Consider the following 16,860-nt stretch of genomic DNA (forward strand, 5'->3'; position numbering starts at 1 on the left):
TTACACACAATGGCAAGTTGGATTTGCGCCATTTGTCAAAGTTCATTATAATTTTTGTGCAATTTGTGTTTTTTTTGTTTCTATTTTCTGTATTATATGATGTAAACACTAATCGTCAAATCTTTCCTTATAACTTGTACAACTTAAAATACTTCGTGCCAAAGTTATTTCTAAATTATATAAAGTGCAGTGACATAAATATTGAATAAAATAAAAGAAGGTTAAGAATCGGTTTATTGTAACATTGTAACCTATATAATTTGCTTTTTCTTCGGTTAGTTATTAGTGGACCTAATTTGTTCTATTTAATTACACTAAGTTCAATTATTATAGTTCTATTCATTTCTATTTGTATTGCAGTCTGAATTAACAGCCAGTTTGTAAGAAGACATTGTGACATGGTTCAACAATATCAATCACCTGTTCGGGTGTATAAGCATCCTTTTCCGCTCGTAATGATGGTGCGTTTGTTGTATATTTTTTTTATTTCATTATCATTATTTATAGCAACCTATATTACTTTTTAACCTATTGAATTACATTTAGTTCACGCTATATCATGTATATGATGTGTATATTATGTACATATTATGTGTAGTAAGGATTATATTACGTGTGTACATATGCAAATTAATAAAATGAACTATACATAATTTCAAAATTTGGAATTAGAAAACATGAATGCGTTATGTCGTATGAAGTTTGTTAATAATTTATAGTTTGTGTGGATTAAAATGTTATATTACCGCTGTATATAGTTACTTACAAAACTGAACATATACACAATACAGAAATCTGTATGGTTTAAATAACATGACAAATAAAGAGATCTTTTTGTAAATAAAATTGGTTGTAGGCATATGTTAGTAATTAATCATTCAATAAATGCATAAGAATTATATTAATATAATTTTATTCACTGAAATAATCAAGATATAAAAATAGTATTTGCTACTACATAGCCTCATAATGCTATAAAATTCTTTGTGCGTGTGATTGTGAGACCTGTATCTTTTTTAAATAATTATTTGATCTTGTGTAAATTGAATATATTAATTTTAACATTATTGAGAAATATTACATTATTCTATAAATTTTGGTTACAAATCTTTTTGCAATTCCCAACAGTTTGTTCTATTTGTTATAGAAATGTATGGTTCCTTTTATGCTGTCCCATTACTATAAGCGTCATTTTGTGGTATCCAAAACAGTTTCCATTGAAATAATTTCCTTACTTTTCAATAGCATATCAATTGTTAATGTTTTTCATTTTAGAAGTAATTTTAATTTACCTGATTATATATTCTCCATTCGTTCTAGTTATAACATTTTTCTTTCCTTGTTCAGTCTTATTGTACAATGTCTAATTGTATCTATAAATATAATATATGTATTTCTTATCTTTCGTATAGTAGTGTAAGCTCTATTCATTATGTCTTACAGATTTGCGCTGAAAGTATAATTTTATCATTAATTTTCATGTTGAAATGTTAGTCTCTGGTTTGTTTAAAGCCATAATGCAAACTTTTATTAATACGTAAACAAACAGAAATGATTATTGAACATAACATAGCGTAAATTAAATATATATTTTGGTGCTTTAGAAAATGCAGTTTTTAAGTAACTCTATCTATATAACAATCAATTCAATTTTTGGCAACAAAATGTACATATCATTTTATTTTAATGAATAAGATCATATTAATATAGCTGTATATAGTATTAGGTTATCCCAAAAACTCAAGGTTGTCCCAATAGAACAAACTGGATCATACCTAATTCAGTAAAATAATATAAACAAAAAATGTTGTGCATCTATTATTTCCTTGTATTTCCTTGTAAAACAAAAGAAACTTTTGGGACTACCTAATAATTAATACCTTGAAGATATTAAAGATGTAGTTGATTCATTCATGCTATATAGTATTTCTATTATAAATTATTTACTATTTACATTATGCTAAAAATGCATGTTAAAATACAACTTATTTTGAAATAATTACATTGTTTTAATAAAAAAGAATTTCAGATGAGCATGAACAAAATAATTGATTTTATTTCATTTATATATGTTTAACAGTGTTGATATAAAGATCTTTATAAATGCCTATTAACTAGTAAATTAAATTTATTTTGAAGAATAGGTCATTCTCTTTTAATGTAATTTTTAAATTACAAATATTTTGTAATGCACATTTATAAAAATGTTACAAATAATTAAATTAAAATAATTTGTAATGCACATTTATAATACATTGCATTTAATAGCATACACACATATGTAATATATAGTGCTCTATATTCCTCATCATTCTAGGTTAAAACCGAACTCATATTTTTAATTTTATAGTATATTAGGCTGCATGGAAGAATTTATGTGCATCTATTATAATGCCTTTCATTATAGAAACGATGTATATTCTATTCAAATTATTTATTTATTTATAGCACGGTTTACACATGTGATAACATTATTATTAATGTCGTTATAACATAAATGTATTTTATATATTTTTCACACATTTTAGTTTGCCTTTATTGTCTGTTTTGTGATATAAATAATATTTTCCCTTCTTTCTAACTGCTGAAACATCTAATTCTTATATTGATACAATATATTATTATATTATACTATTATTGTTATATTATATTATATATTATAGTTATCTGGTACAGTAACCTCTATATATTTAAATATACATACTATGGATATATTTCAATATTGTATTATATTATTATATTATAGTTATATTGATACAATAACCTTTATCAATAGTGCATATATTTAAATATACATATCATGGATGTATTCCAATATAATTGAATGTATTTAGCTACATTATAGATATTATTTTTCTAATAAGAATATGTAACCTTCAGTTTTGATATATCCAAAATGTTTGTGATAATTTATAATTAGTATTATATATATCGTTGTGCAATTCAACACCATCTTGTCAAATATTATAACAGGTTTAGTATATCATATTTGAGAATTGTTGGTTAGTAAATATATTTGACTATTAGTTGTCATCATGGAATATAATAATTGAATAGTAGTATTACCAACAGAGGTGTGCAAGAACCCGAAAATATCGGGTCGGATCAGGTCGAGAAATTTTTTCGGGATTGGATCCGGCCCCGAAAGTATCGTGAGACTCGAGACAGTCTCGAGAACCCGGACGATATTTCTAACGACTAGCTATATAGTGCTTGCCCATTCTATAACAAAGCTAGTTGCAAAACATTGTTTGAAAACGTTGTTTTCGAAATTGTCGGGAATTCCAATATTTTCGAGTCTCGAAATACTTTCGGGAACCGACCCGATCTCTGCTCGACCTGTTTCGAACATCGGGTACCCGCACATCTCTACTTAATGAGTGCTGGACGTAGAATTTTCAATTTTTCGTGCATTTCTTCGATATACTGGTAGTATATTTCAGCTGTGATAGTCTCGTTTAAAATGAGTCGTGAAGTACTCCAGTTATATTCCACTAATTGTTAACAATATCTTCCGAGGATAAAGTGACAAGGTTTCGAAGCATGAACAGTCAACTGATCTTTATCGAATCACTGCGAAGATCTCTTTCGATTATCGTAAAGAACTTACTTTTCAATGTTGATAGTAATGCGATTAAAAAATGGTTATCAATTACATGTGGTTAATAACGACGAGTACACATTCAATCACTGTAGCCCATATCTTGACATTTTTTCACATGACGCGACACGGCGTCTCGTCGGTACGAGACACGAACGGCTCGCAGTGTATCGGACATAATTTTTCGACATCTACTTTAAACGGATTCATTGAAAGTAAGTTATTCTTCACAAATTTTCGTTTCGTTCTGAGGTTCAAGGTCAACTGAAGGTCACCTTATTGTAGGTAGTTGAATACGTCCTCTTAGCGGCTGCAACGAAATGTAAAAAATATATAAGATAACTGTTAAAAAACTCAAGATCATATTGATTTCTTAGATACTATAAGGCATCAACAAAACACAATGTATTCATCTGATCAAAATTCTTAAATACAATAAATTTCACTTCAAACATTTTTTGATAAAATCAGTAGATAACACAAGTTATTTCGAACGATAGTTTTTACTGACCCTGTGTACATATATACTATATATGTTTATATTATAAATATGTACATGACATTACTAATTAATAGAATGTGATATAGAAATAAAATGATCTTGTAAATCTTAAGGACGTGAGATATTGAATGCGAAACAGTTGAGTAATAAGTAATAAGTTTAAACATCTTAAAATATCTATAAATATTACAAAATTAAATATCTCAAATACATATAAGTACTATCGACTTGTATTTGGTGTTTATGAAAATTTTTTCCTTTTGTATTTTTAAGCGAATTCTATTAATCTATTATATTATTTCTATCAGCAGTTTAAAATTTTTTATTTAATTCTGAAAATCGAATCGATACAGTGCATTAATATCATATTGGCGAGACATTTTATATGTGTAACTCGTAATTAACCAAAATTCGAATATTAAAAATTCGTCGAAAAAAGAGAAATGTCATTTACATATCTTGCATATTTTAGAATTTCTTCAGTTTAAATATTCACATTTATATATGCACATGCATTCTTGTATTTACTTCATTTTCAGTTTAATTTTTAAACGAATGCTATAGAGTGCATCTGTTATTTTCAAGAATAATACGTTTACGGGTACACATCATAAAAAAAGTAAGGATATTTCTAATAATTTTGCAATATTCCTTGTTTTGGTACGTCACAGATACAGTTTCAGGTGTTTAATTTAGAGCTAATTAATCCTTCAAAGACAGTAACAAAAAATAGAATACCATTTAAATTGCATTTCACTATATCTCATTTACTCTCATTGATTCTCACTCTCATCATCAATTCAGATCCAAGAAAGCAAGCGGCAAGTAAGAGCAGACAATTCCTGACGTACCTGATACCTCCCTCGTTAACTGTCGTGGTGCGAGCTTGCAAGCTCCTGAGGCTGCGACAGCTATGTTAGGCATCAACGAACAGTGGACATATCTCAGTAAGCAAATCAGAATATGAAACTGTCACAAACAATGCATGAAAAATTTGAAAATTGTTATACAATTACCTTCGTAAATGAGCTTCTGGTGAACGGTATTTTGTACTACAAATTATTGACATTGATAATAGTGTTATATCAAACTTATAATTATCATATTCTCTCATATGCTGTGTGCAAAGATACAGGATGGAATGTCTATATAAAGAGAGATTACGGACATAAAAGATAAATATTGAAACTGAAGTATTTTTATGTACTAAGATGTCAAAAAAATAGTTAAAATTTTTAAAAATCCAATTTGGAAATTTTGTAAACATAAACGAAGATTATTTTTAAAAAATGTAAAACAGTGAGGATAAACATATTTATTGTTCGTTTCTAAAGCGATACATAATCTTGAATTTAGAAATGAAATTTTGCCTTGTAAGAATAGTGGTGTGAAATACTTTCTGCATTCACAAGTTAATTAGGTAATTATTTAAAAAAATGGAGCCCCAATTCTAGTTTTATTGGATTTCAGATATGTTACAGAGGGGAGGACCCTGAGTCCTGAGTAACACGTACTTCGTCCGAGGCGTGGGATCATCGTAATTCAAAAGTTAGATTAGGTTAGATTTTTTGGAGAATCTGGACGCTCGGCCCCCCATATATAACTTAACCTAAACTAATCATACCGCTATTAGGATAGCAATTCTATTGAAGTAAATGTAATGTAAAAAGTACCATTTTCTTTTTGTCACAACTTTTGAACCACGAACGTCCCATGCCTTGGACAAAGTGTATGTTATTCAGGACTCAGAATCCTCTCCTCTACAACATATCCGAGATTCAACAAAATTGGAATTGAAGCTCCCTTTTTATATAATTACCGTTAATTATTCTGTTATGACTCGTTAAACTCATAACCAGTACTGTTTGGAACCAGCCTTGATCAATTTTAAATTAGAGAAGGAGTGACATAGTAATATTAGAAATACAGTAATACCTCGATACTTGCCGGACACGATGTTCCTTCTAATTTCAACGTCTTCATCCCCAATATTGCGGGGAGTTCCGCTCAAGGAGTCTTGGTGTTCCCTTTGACATATTACAAAGCTCAACGGCTAAGTAGTATAATTTGATCCGAATTCAAATGTTAATGAGACGATACTAATTCAATAATGAAAATTTTTTATCTTTGACTTTTTTTAAATTAAACTTTTCCTAATGTATTTGTGATACTTTTCTAATTATAGTAAGATGAAATACGATACATCTTAAATCACATTTACATACATACTTAACAAGCAAAAAAAAAGTTAATTTTATTAAATAAGCAATAAATAAATATATCGTGTTTGGCCTTATTTTAATCAGAAAAACTTCAGAATTACACCGATGAAAGTTCTATTCAACAAAAATAAAAAATCAACATTTCATTGTTGCATTAACATTGTTTAACTAACCGATACGTTTCTTTTCGTCAATCTCTTTCTTTTTCACTCGCGCTGTTCTTCACTACGTTTGGCAAAACAACGGGTCGTACCAGTATTTATTGTTAAAATCAAAATAATTGGCGATCGTGTGTCTCGGCTTTCCGGCAATTATCAAGACATTTATTGTATTATTTACTAAAATTTACCTTAAACTGTACGGTTATCTATTTCACTTCATAATTAACTTTATGGCCCAATTTCTTTTTTTAGTAGTTTGTGCTAATTATATGCCTAGGAAAAAAATCAGAAAGTGTATAAAAACTGAAGTTGACCAGTTTGAGTTCTAAGAGATTTAACTATCATATGAAAATATTGTAGCAATGAAGTGCATTGCTATTTACTTGGAGAAAGAACGAATTAGATAGTGTTTAGGATTATTTGCTATTTTTACCAAAAACTTGATCAATTTACTAATATGTGCCCCTGTTTTACTATTTAATTTTGTGTTTTATATTTTACGGATTTTGCATGAACTATTAATGTCAACGTATAACTGTTATATAAGTTCTCACAAATGTTAATTTTGTTTGTAGGCATATGAACGCAGATTTCCTACTTGTCCAAAAATTCCTGTTTTTGTCGGTTGCGAGATAGTTTCAGATGAAGAAAGTAAAAATGGCTCAATTAGAATAACAGAACGACGCTGTAAATTAAATGTTGAAGCACCGTATATTTTAAAAAAGGTATGTATGTAAATATTTGTATATGTTTAATATAGCATGTAGTTGTTTTTCTGTAGTTTTTCTATATCGGATGATATAGGCTGGCTGGGTCAAGTAATTTTTCTATTCTTCTCATAGATGGAATGGATGATATGGAGCGTTCTTGTTTTTTATGGATTGTTTCGGTGTCTTTTTCCTCTTTCTTATTGATTCTGAAAGTTTAAAGATTAAGTCTCTTAATTGTATCCACCGGAAATGAGAATATTCTCACGATATTAATAGCGGTCTTTTAATCCCGATTTTATTTATACTTGGTTTTTCTGTTTTGTCGGTTTGATGTCTTTTAATGTTCTAGGAAATTTGGAGGAGATTTGGACTTGTGGTAGTCTGAAAACTATCTAGAGCTACTATTCTCGTTTGTGTTGTTGTTATTTTGGGCATCGTTTAGCAATGTATCTCTTCTGTTTGAAACCGTTCTGCTACCCTGAAAATTTTGTTTTCAGTGAACGACCTTCGTATGATTTTAGCATCCACTGGGTATACATAAACTTGTCTCAAGCTAAGTATATGTGAAAATTCGGGATCAGAGATTCCTACTTTTAAATATGTTGTTTTCAACCAAAGTTTTATGTTGTGTTTTTTAAATATCCTGGATTGTACAGTTGGAGATTATTGGTGCAATGTTCAAAAGTATGATCCGATGTGGGACCAATGTCTATGTTCTTATTATTCGTTGTTATAGACCTATACAGGGTGGTTGGTAACTGGTGGTACAAGCGGAAAGGGGGTGATTCTACGCGAAAAAAGAAGTCGAAAATATAGAATAGAAATTTTTCGTTTGAGGCTTTGTTTTCGAGAAAATCGACTTTGAATTTTCGCTCGGTACGCGTGCGGTACGTTGTAACGGATCTCACTGTAGATCGTTGTCTCGATAGAAAAATTAAAAAAAAAAAAAAATTAAAAAAACATTTTTATTCTATATTTTCGACTTCTTTTTTCGCGTAGAATCACTCCCTTTCCGCTTGTACCTCCAGTTACCAACCACCCTGTATTTCGATGTTTGGTTTTGGTAAGGGTCAATTTTTTGTACAAGTACATGCAAACTCTTTTGTTCGAAATTCAATAAATATTTTATTGATTTAGGTCCTATTATATTTCCGATGGCTCAAGCATATTCTTTGATTATGGCTTGATCCTTAGTTGGTGCGTATTCATATTTTATGACATTCACGTAGGAGGTTTTCGGTTCAGTTTCAGTTCATGATTTGGGTTCTTTGCTCAGTGATCGACTAGGTGAGATTCCTGTACTCATAGATATCACGTATGTATTGGTTCTCTGTTTCTAGCATGATAATATGTATGGTATACGTATATAGGAGCCAAGAGTCAGTTGGTGTAGTGGTATTGATATTACTACCACTATCCTAGTATCACTAATATTAGCACCATTTCTTTCGCTGCCACTATCACTTGCTTCCGGATGGCACATACTGGAGATACGTGATATTGTCAAATATGTCCTATCGCTATGGAAGCCAAGGCAAGATTGTTAAGGATGTTATTTGCGTAGTTTATAGGTTAAACTTAAAAAAAATATTTAGTATATGCGCATACATAGATTATCTAAATAATTTGTTAATTTATATGAATAAAGGTGTGCTTTAGAAAAATGTTATTTGATCGCAGAAAAGATATCTGATCATTTTATAGTTGGGTCACCTCCTTAATCGCAATGAGATGTTTCAAGAAATGTAAAATAATCTAAAATATAATAGTAGTACTATTTCGTCGAGCAATCTACATAACAATTGATTATCACTTCAAATATGTAAAACTTATATGCTTTTTATTCATAAGAGTAAGAGTAAGATACATTTTTTAATAATGTACATATAAAACACCAAACATTACATTTATAAGAAATTTAACCGATATGTTTTCGTTCTTCCCTAGAAATGTTTACTCTTGTCATTTGTTTCAGATCATTGGAGTAGATTTTGTATACTTTATTCAAAGGAATGTTTTAAATAGACGAAATAGCGTTCTAGAAATAGAAGCGTATAATGAAAGTTTTTCATCTAGAGTATCGGTTATCGAAAAGTGCAGATATTTTGTAAGTATTTAGCATAATTTAATCATTATTTGACATTTTTATTGCTATTTCTAACATATTTTATTTTTGTATATAATATGTCGTATTTATAATTTATGAAAAAATGATATATGATGTAATTAAAGAACTTAATTTGGTTAAACAGAGTAAGTTCTACAACAAACATTTCATAAATAAATGATTTGTATAAAAGTTACAAAAAGAATTTCTTCAATAATTTATCTTTAACAACAGTTCAATATATGTAACTAGGAACATATTTAGTGAATTGCTTGTGTTTTGGTTTAAAATAGAAAATCTGTAAAATTTAAGAACAATTTTCTATTTAATAATCCACAAAATACCTAATCCTAATTATTATATTAACGGTACTGCTTTGCCGTACCGGTATATTTAGCACGCGTATTTAATTATGTATCTATCAAAGAAGAGAATTATTATGAAATTAGTGAAATAGTAACAGAATAGATAAATGTTTAACTTTAACTAAACTTCTTTCCATTTCCCTTTCATATTTATTTAATTAAAAGCTAATTGGTTAAACTTTTATTAAACTAATTAAAACATTCTGTTTGAAAATAAACTTCCTTCCAACGATTTAGATTTTAAATGAGTCGAGTATTACGATTTTAGTGTATATTTTACTATTAAGTGTATTATTTATGAATGTGATTATATTTTTTCTGCCTAAAGCGATCATTTGCTATTCATGGTTGCTTCGAGACTTTTATTCCTGGCGATGAATAGAATACGTTGCAATAACAAATTTTTAACCTTGAAATTGATGCTCAAGGTCAATTTTTAACGTACCATTTTTACAAATCTCCACTTTCCCAGAGGTGTAGAATCACGCTATGGTGTTTTTTTATACTTACTTTTTATAAACCCTTTTGTACACCAGCGTTATAATATTATATGTGTCATTATGATATTTCGACCTTATTCTACTTTATTGTTAACCTTCTGTAAACCTTTGATTTTTGGAAAAATAATTTTTAAATTTTTTAAAAATTATTTCAGAGTGGTATTTCAATAAAAAAGTTTCTTGTCTTCATATTACTTGTTATGTAATATGAATCATTAAAACGAGTCATATTATTTAAATTAAAAAAAAAATATTACTCCTTCTGTTCTACCGTATACTATGGATGAATAAAAATCAACTCGAAATCTATATACTGAATTGAGAGTGGAATCGATTAAGAAATACTTTACTGTTGTATGATGGGAGCCTTTAATAGTCGCACTAACCTGACATTTTTAAATCAGTTCCATTTATGACAAGACACGTCTATGTGTTTACCTTCGTTCATACATTAGTATAATATTGTAGTATCGTGGACGAGGGGCCTGGGGCGGGGGGGTGTCGTGCGAATTATAAATAAGCTGTTGTTGAGCATGTGCATGATGGGGCTTAAACAAAAGATATGAGGCTAAGACAAAAGACAAAAGGTTGCTAAGGGACATAAACGAATTAACAGCAGTATGAGTTGAGAAGCCAGAGAGTGCGAATTGTGTTGTCGAGATAGTGTTGTTAGCGTTGTTGAGAGAGAGTTGAATCTGTGTTGACAAGAGTTGTTAATTAATTATAATACGTTGTTACGATTAGTTCATGTTAAACAACCATTGTTTTCTGTTTAATCCATTTATTATTAATAAACTAATTATTATATTTACGATACTACAATATTAAGACATTTACAGAAAATAAGGTAAATGTAAAAACTTAGTGGGGATGTATTAGAGCATTTAGAATTATTATTTCATTTAGACTCTTGGAATAAAAAGGATCTGTATATTGTATGTTATAATGTAAAAATCTAATCAATTGTATATAATATCTTCTCTCTATGATCGATGAAAGTTGGCATTTGTATTATTACACTTCCCATTGTATTTATTATTCTTTGATTTCATGAATTTCATAAATGAAGTCACGAATCAGATTCAGAGTTTGAGTAAATATCGAACCAAATATTGTAACTAGTCTTCGCAATTTTAAACGCGTACCGATAAGCCCTGGGATCTGTCACTCTCTCGAATTTTGTAAGTGCCAACGGCTATGGTTACATATTTATTAACATTCGGACGTCCAAGATATACGTTCGCTCTGGCGACATCCGCTGCTTTCATCGCTTGCGATAAATTCGAATTGCGTATTTGCCTACGTCCTCGCTCTTATAAGTCGTGAACCCATTGTGCTATTTGTTTCACTATAAAATTTGAAAATCTTGTTTGTGCTAATGGTCATTGCAATAAAACGAAGCCTGGCGGATTAGAAGAAGAAGAAGATCTACGCCTCATTGACTTCCACACACATCCCGCCATTCTCGTTCCTAACTTACATTCTCAGCGTCAAAACTATTATCGCGCTATCGAACATTTTGGAGTCCTTCGAGCTGGATCGGCAAGAGCGACGAAGAATCAGACATCATGGACAAGCTCATCCAAAAGATTTGGCTTATGGCTCGTAAGATGCTGTGTCTTGTAGAGAATTGCAAGAAAGTGAGCTAGCCTAACCTGGTTTGGGCAAGGCTCGGCTGGAGAGCCTGAGAAAATCTTGGGAGTGAAATTACCTCTATTCCGCTAAGGAGGAGTTTCTGTCGATCGAGGACACGTATTGGGCAACACAAGATTACCTCAGTGGCGTGATTACATCTACTAAGACGCCTCCAACGCAGGACACGGGTGGCCGGGACCAGTTGTCGCACATCGCCATTCCACCCTTCTTAGGAAAGTACGCCGATTGGCCCGGTTTTGGTGATGTTTTTCAGACCCTTATGAGAGGAAACGAGTAGGTCAATTTCAAAATGGGGGAACGTTGTAAAAACATTATGATACAAGCATGTTATCGTGCAGAAGCTCTTGTCTGATTTCATGACGTTACCCCCCACCCTGTCGAAGAGTTAACTGGTGAACTCTCTCGACTTCGTGATACAATAAACCGTTTTATTGCGATGCTTGCGAATCAGGGCTCACAGACCAAATAATGAAAGAATCTTCTTATCTTCGTCATCACGCAGAGATTGGACAAGAAGATTCTCAAGGAATAGAAATTCTTCTTAGACCTCCCACCTGCTCCGAACTCGAAGCGTCCCTCGAGGCCCGCATTCGATTTTTGGAAGCCGTTTACACCATAACTAACGTGACCTATCACACCCAATTTCGAACCCAGGCCTTGTACGTCATACACGCGCGCCTGCTTCGGTGGGCCAAGCCGAGCGATGCCCGATGTACGGAGCTCAGCACGCGCTATATCGTTGCTCTGCATTTAACACGTTGCATGTGACACAACATCGCAGCATCGTAGAACGCATTATTCGTGATTGCATTTCTCTGCCCTTGCGGGAGAAGGGCCCAAGCGTTCACTAACGTCGACCCGGTGAAGACACACAACTGCCTCGCGCGTTCAGCACAGAGTGCGTCGCTGGCGGTACTAGACACTGACAACAACACTTACGGCCATCGTCACGGTTCAGTTCAGGCGATTCTGCATGCGCTCATGCGCTCCCTGACCAAGGATCCGAAGTATTGTTCGTTTTCGAAGCCTCGTGTAGACTCTGTGTGTTCTGAAACATGTGTTTACCGCTGTTAATGGCCTCGATTCGGCACCCCGGTTCGGCAGTCCGGTCGGTGATTAGAGAGTCGGATATCCGTTGACGATCCTATTATTTTACACCTTTTGATTATTGGACATATTGCTGGAAACGGCATATAATAAGAAGATTCTATCTGTATGTTATCAGTTTGCTACATCAAAACTAATGAATATGGTATATTTACAGGTTCATCCTGAAAATCCAGAATGGACGTGTTTTGAACAAACTGCAAGTTTAGATATTAAAAACTTCTTTGGTTTTGAAAACTCAATGGAAAAATTAGCGATGAAACAATATGCTCAAAATATTGCAAAGGTAATACTCTTTTCACTAAATCCTTTTTCGGTAACTTTTATTATTTAAATAAAAGATTACTAATAAAAATCATTACAGGGCAAGGAGATAATTGAATACTTCATAAATCAATTAAAAGAAGAGGGTATCGTATATGTACCTCCATGGGAGGATCCAAATGATATATCTGAGAAAAATGAAGGGTAAGTTTGAATAAGTGTGTTTTCAGATTGATATAAATTATTAAATCGTTCAAGAAGAAGAAAACACACAGTAATGATAATTTTATAAACTTTATTATATAAATAGATAGGAATGTTTTTAATGAATTGAATAACAAAAATAATTTTGGTTAACTAAGTTACATACATCCTATAATGTTGCTTAGTTAGTTATTTGGGTTGCCTTATATTCGCTTTGTGTAATGACTACCAGAGGTCAGAGATATTTTGGTTGACTTTTAAATATCAATAACTACTAAACACAATCTCAAATGTAATTTTTTTATTCTCTAGTTCTGTGCTACTTTAGCTTGTAAGAAACTCTTTCAATTTTACGTCATCTTTTATAAAATAACCTGCATAATTGGAAGATCAAACGAATTTACCTGTAAGTGAAGTACGATCGCAATTATATGAAGAACCTCGATCGAAGAAATTACTAATACAGTCACGAGGCTCTTCATATAATTTCGATTGAACTTTATTCAAAGCAAGTCTGTGTGATCGCCCAATTAGATTTCATTCGCCTTGTTTTCGAGATTACCTATGTAGTTATTCAGAGAAAAAGTACAATTTTAAATGCAAGAATTTTATTATTATAGTACCGCTTTTTTATAATCTTTGATACAATCTTTTATCTTAAAATACTCTTAACCTCCTTATAACCATTATTTAATTATAAACGACTTAATTATAATTCGACCATTCTTGGAGAGATGCGTTCGCCGTAGATCGCGTCAACGAGAGTCGTAAATTCTCGTTACGATTCGACAATCGACGCCACGAATTGGTCGATTTCCTATTTCGATTAGGATATTAGAGATGGTTGACAGATTATAACACTGAAGTAACAGGTTATAATATATACTTTATTCCAAAAATAGAAGTGAGGACAAGGAGATCATTAGGATCCGTGGAGATCGGCGTTAATGGTCGGGAATTAGGAATTGCTTCGATCTCAACGATAAGGGTATTAAAATCTTCTCTTCCACCATGACCAACTAACGCCTGTACAGGATCTACACTCCGCAGGGAGGATTCGCTTTTGCGAGTCTATGGGGCTGGCAAACCCACGTTCCCGCAGCCAGGGAGGACCGTCGGGACAAGCGTCCCGCTTACGTGAGTCCTCTATGTACACCGCAAGGAAGGTTGCTGTGGTGTAAGACTAAGTCTTCCCCACGGAGCCTTGGGTAGTAGCGCACCCACGATCCTGAAGCCAAGGGTGAGACCGTCGGGAGAGCCGCCGAGGTACATTTCCTCAACTCCCGCTTACGTGAGTCTCATCTGGGTCTGACTGCACGGCGAGCAGGTAAGCCGTGCAACAGAGACGTGGCGGTACATCCACAGGCGCGGTCCCACCGTTGACAATGAACGGTACCACGGGCGGTCGAGTGTTAGCCCAGAGGGCGTAGCGAACCCTCGGCTCGGCCAATTATGGGTATGGACTCGTGGTGGCAGTGGTTGTGGCCAAATGCTGGCAAGAGGGCCGATTTAAGGGGGACATGGTTCCTCCGAATGGCCTTCGGCGGGTGAGCAGCGTCCCACCTGCTCCGGATACCGTCCTGAGAAGACGGAAGGGCTTGGAAAGCGCCCCGTTCGACCTGAGACGAGTGAGCCTCCTGCGGGCGATTATTTGAGGTAACCCGGTACTCGGTACCGTGTGCGCTGGTTGGGCGTATCCCAACTCCGATGGCTTCTAGGGTTGCCCGGGTGCTGTATAGATTCTATATCTGAGGAAAGCATCCGACACCAGAAACCACACTACATGTACAGGATCTACATTATCTCCAGGAATCCGTAACTGGTAAAGCAGCGAAATGTGCTCGATCATTAAACACCGCTGAAGCTAGTTATACAGACGTTATCGCCGCCCTCAAGGATAGATTCGATTATCCACGACAAACTTGTCTACGTCACTTGTTTGCAATGCAGAACTATCCTAAATTGATCAAAAAGATACCGGAAACCTTAGCAAATTTAATCGACACTATCAAACATCATCTCAGCGCACTGAAAAACTTAGGTGACCCTGTCACGTCAAACACCATTATCATAGGACTCTTCCTTTCCAAATTAAACCAAGACTCCGTTCAACAACGGGAACTCACCATACCCAACAAAGAAATGCTTCCGTACACTCATTTATTAGACTTCCTGGGAATAAAGTACTGTACCTGTACCATAACAACATCCATGGCAACTCCGACAAGACGAGCGTCAGAACCACATTATCCTTTACGACAAGGCGATCCATGGGGGCACGCATTCACCGCTGCACACTCTCCGTCGACATGTCCATTCTGCCAGGGATCACACGGAATGTGAGCCTGCGACACCTTCAAGACAAAATCAGTCAACGAAAGTCAAAGTCGTCAAGAAAGCATCCTTGTGCATCAATTGCCTAGGGAAAGGGCACTTGATTTTTCATCGCCCTGCTGGATTCTGTCGCTTGTGCGGAAATCGTCACCACGCGCTTCTGCATCGGGACGAAGCTCACGTCAAGAATCGGCCGATCACAACCTGCCGAACATTCAATCGATCGCCTACACCTTTTTCAACACCTTCTTCAACACCTTCTTCAACACCTTCTTCAACACATGCTTCGACACCTCCTCCGACACCGCCATCTTTCGACACCGCCACGTGTTCGGAAAATCCTAAGACCCTTATCCAATCTGCAACGACGAAGAAGACAATGACTGTGAAAATCGACGACTGCTAGAAGAACCGAATCACCAACAATCTTCGCATCAGAATCACTATATAACGGCCTATTAGTCACGGCCCAAATCAATATATTAAATGACAAAACACAATCAGTCCGCTGTAGAGCACTGCTCGACGCTGGTTCTAGCATGAATTTCGTGACCGAAAAACTGGCAAACTCACTTGAGCTCACGCAAAGGAAATGTTCGGTTCCCATTGGAGTCCTCGACACCTTATCAACGACTGCTAGATGTTACACAACGATCACAATCAACTCCATGGACGGCACATACCCACGCACACTGACGTTCCTGATTATCCCAACCATATCGACATTGATCCTAGATAAGCCTATAGATCGCTCGACAATCCAAATACCTAGGAATCTCCAATGAGCCGATCCAAGATTCCATATACCAGCCCTGATCGATGTCGTATTGAGCGCGGGATCCACACTCGCGTCGCTGTGTGCCGGTCAAATAAAATTTAATTATTCTAAAAACCCCGATCTGCGTCTGCAGAAAACGTGTTTCGAATGGGTCATCGGGGGAGCCCAGTCTTCCATTCAACGGTAAATATCTTTCACGCGTCCACGACGGATCTATAGATGGACCTCACACGCTTCTGGGAAATTGACGAAGAACCACCAACGAAACATCTGTCAGCAACTTCAGTCTCACAACAACACAAGTGCTACCTTCGGGAAGCTTCCTCGCGAAGCACATGCACACAGGCCT

The 16,860-nt window shown here is 34.2% G+C and overlaps 1 protein-coding gene and 1 long non-coding RNA gene across 4 annotated transcripts in view; both read left to right on the forward strand.

The window, feature by feature from the left end:
- Nucleotides 1-3: 3 nt before the first annotated feature.
- Nucleotides 4-16,860, forward strand: part of LOC126863986 (protein real-time) — a 56,477-nt gene continuing 39,620 nt past the window's right edge. The window contains exons 1-6 of one of the 3 annotated variants that reach the window (XM_050614803.1): nucleotides 5-274; nucleotides 361-461; nucleotides 7,062-7,211; nucleotides 9,172-9,303; nucleotides 13,089-13,217; nucleotides 13,296-13,399. In XM_050614803.1, coding sequence (XP_050470760.1) covers nucleotides 399-461; nucleotides 7,062-7,211; nucleotides 9,172-9,303; nucleotides 13,089-13,217; nucleotides 13,296-13,399 — 578 coding nt within the window. In that variant the 5' untranslated portion in view covers nucleotides 5-274; nucleotides 361-398. Of the gene's footprint in view, nucleotides 275-360; nucleotides 462-7,061; nucleotides 7,212-9,171; nucleotides 9,304-13,088; nucleotides 13,218-13,295; nucleotides 13,400-16,860 lie in introns of all 3 variants that reach the window. The other 2 variants (XM_050614804.1, XM_050614805.1) reach the window with 2 other exon arrangements.
- On the forward strand, nucleotides 7,226-8,786 carry LOC126863992 (uncharacterized). The gene is made up of 2 exons (XR_007689040.1): nucleotides 7,226-8,483; nucleotides 8,567-8,786. It is a non-coding gene; the product is annotated as an uncharacterized LOC126863992 (long non-coding RNA).

This window comes from Bombus huntii, chromosome 3, assembly GCF_024542735.1.
Source record: "Bombus huntii isolate Logan2020A chromosome 3, iyBomHunt1.1, whole genome shotgun sequence".
NCBI lineage: Eukaryota > Metazoa > Arthropoda > Insecta > Hymenoptera > Apidae > Bombus > Bombus huntii.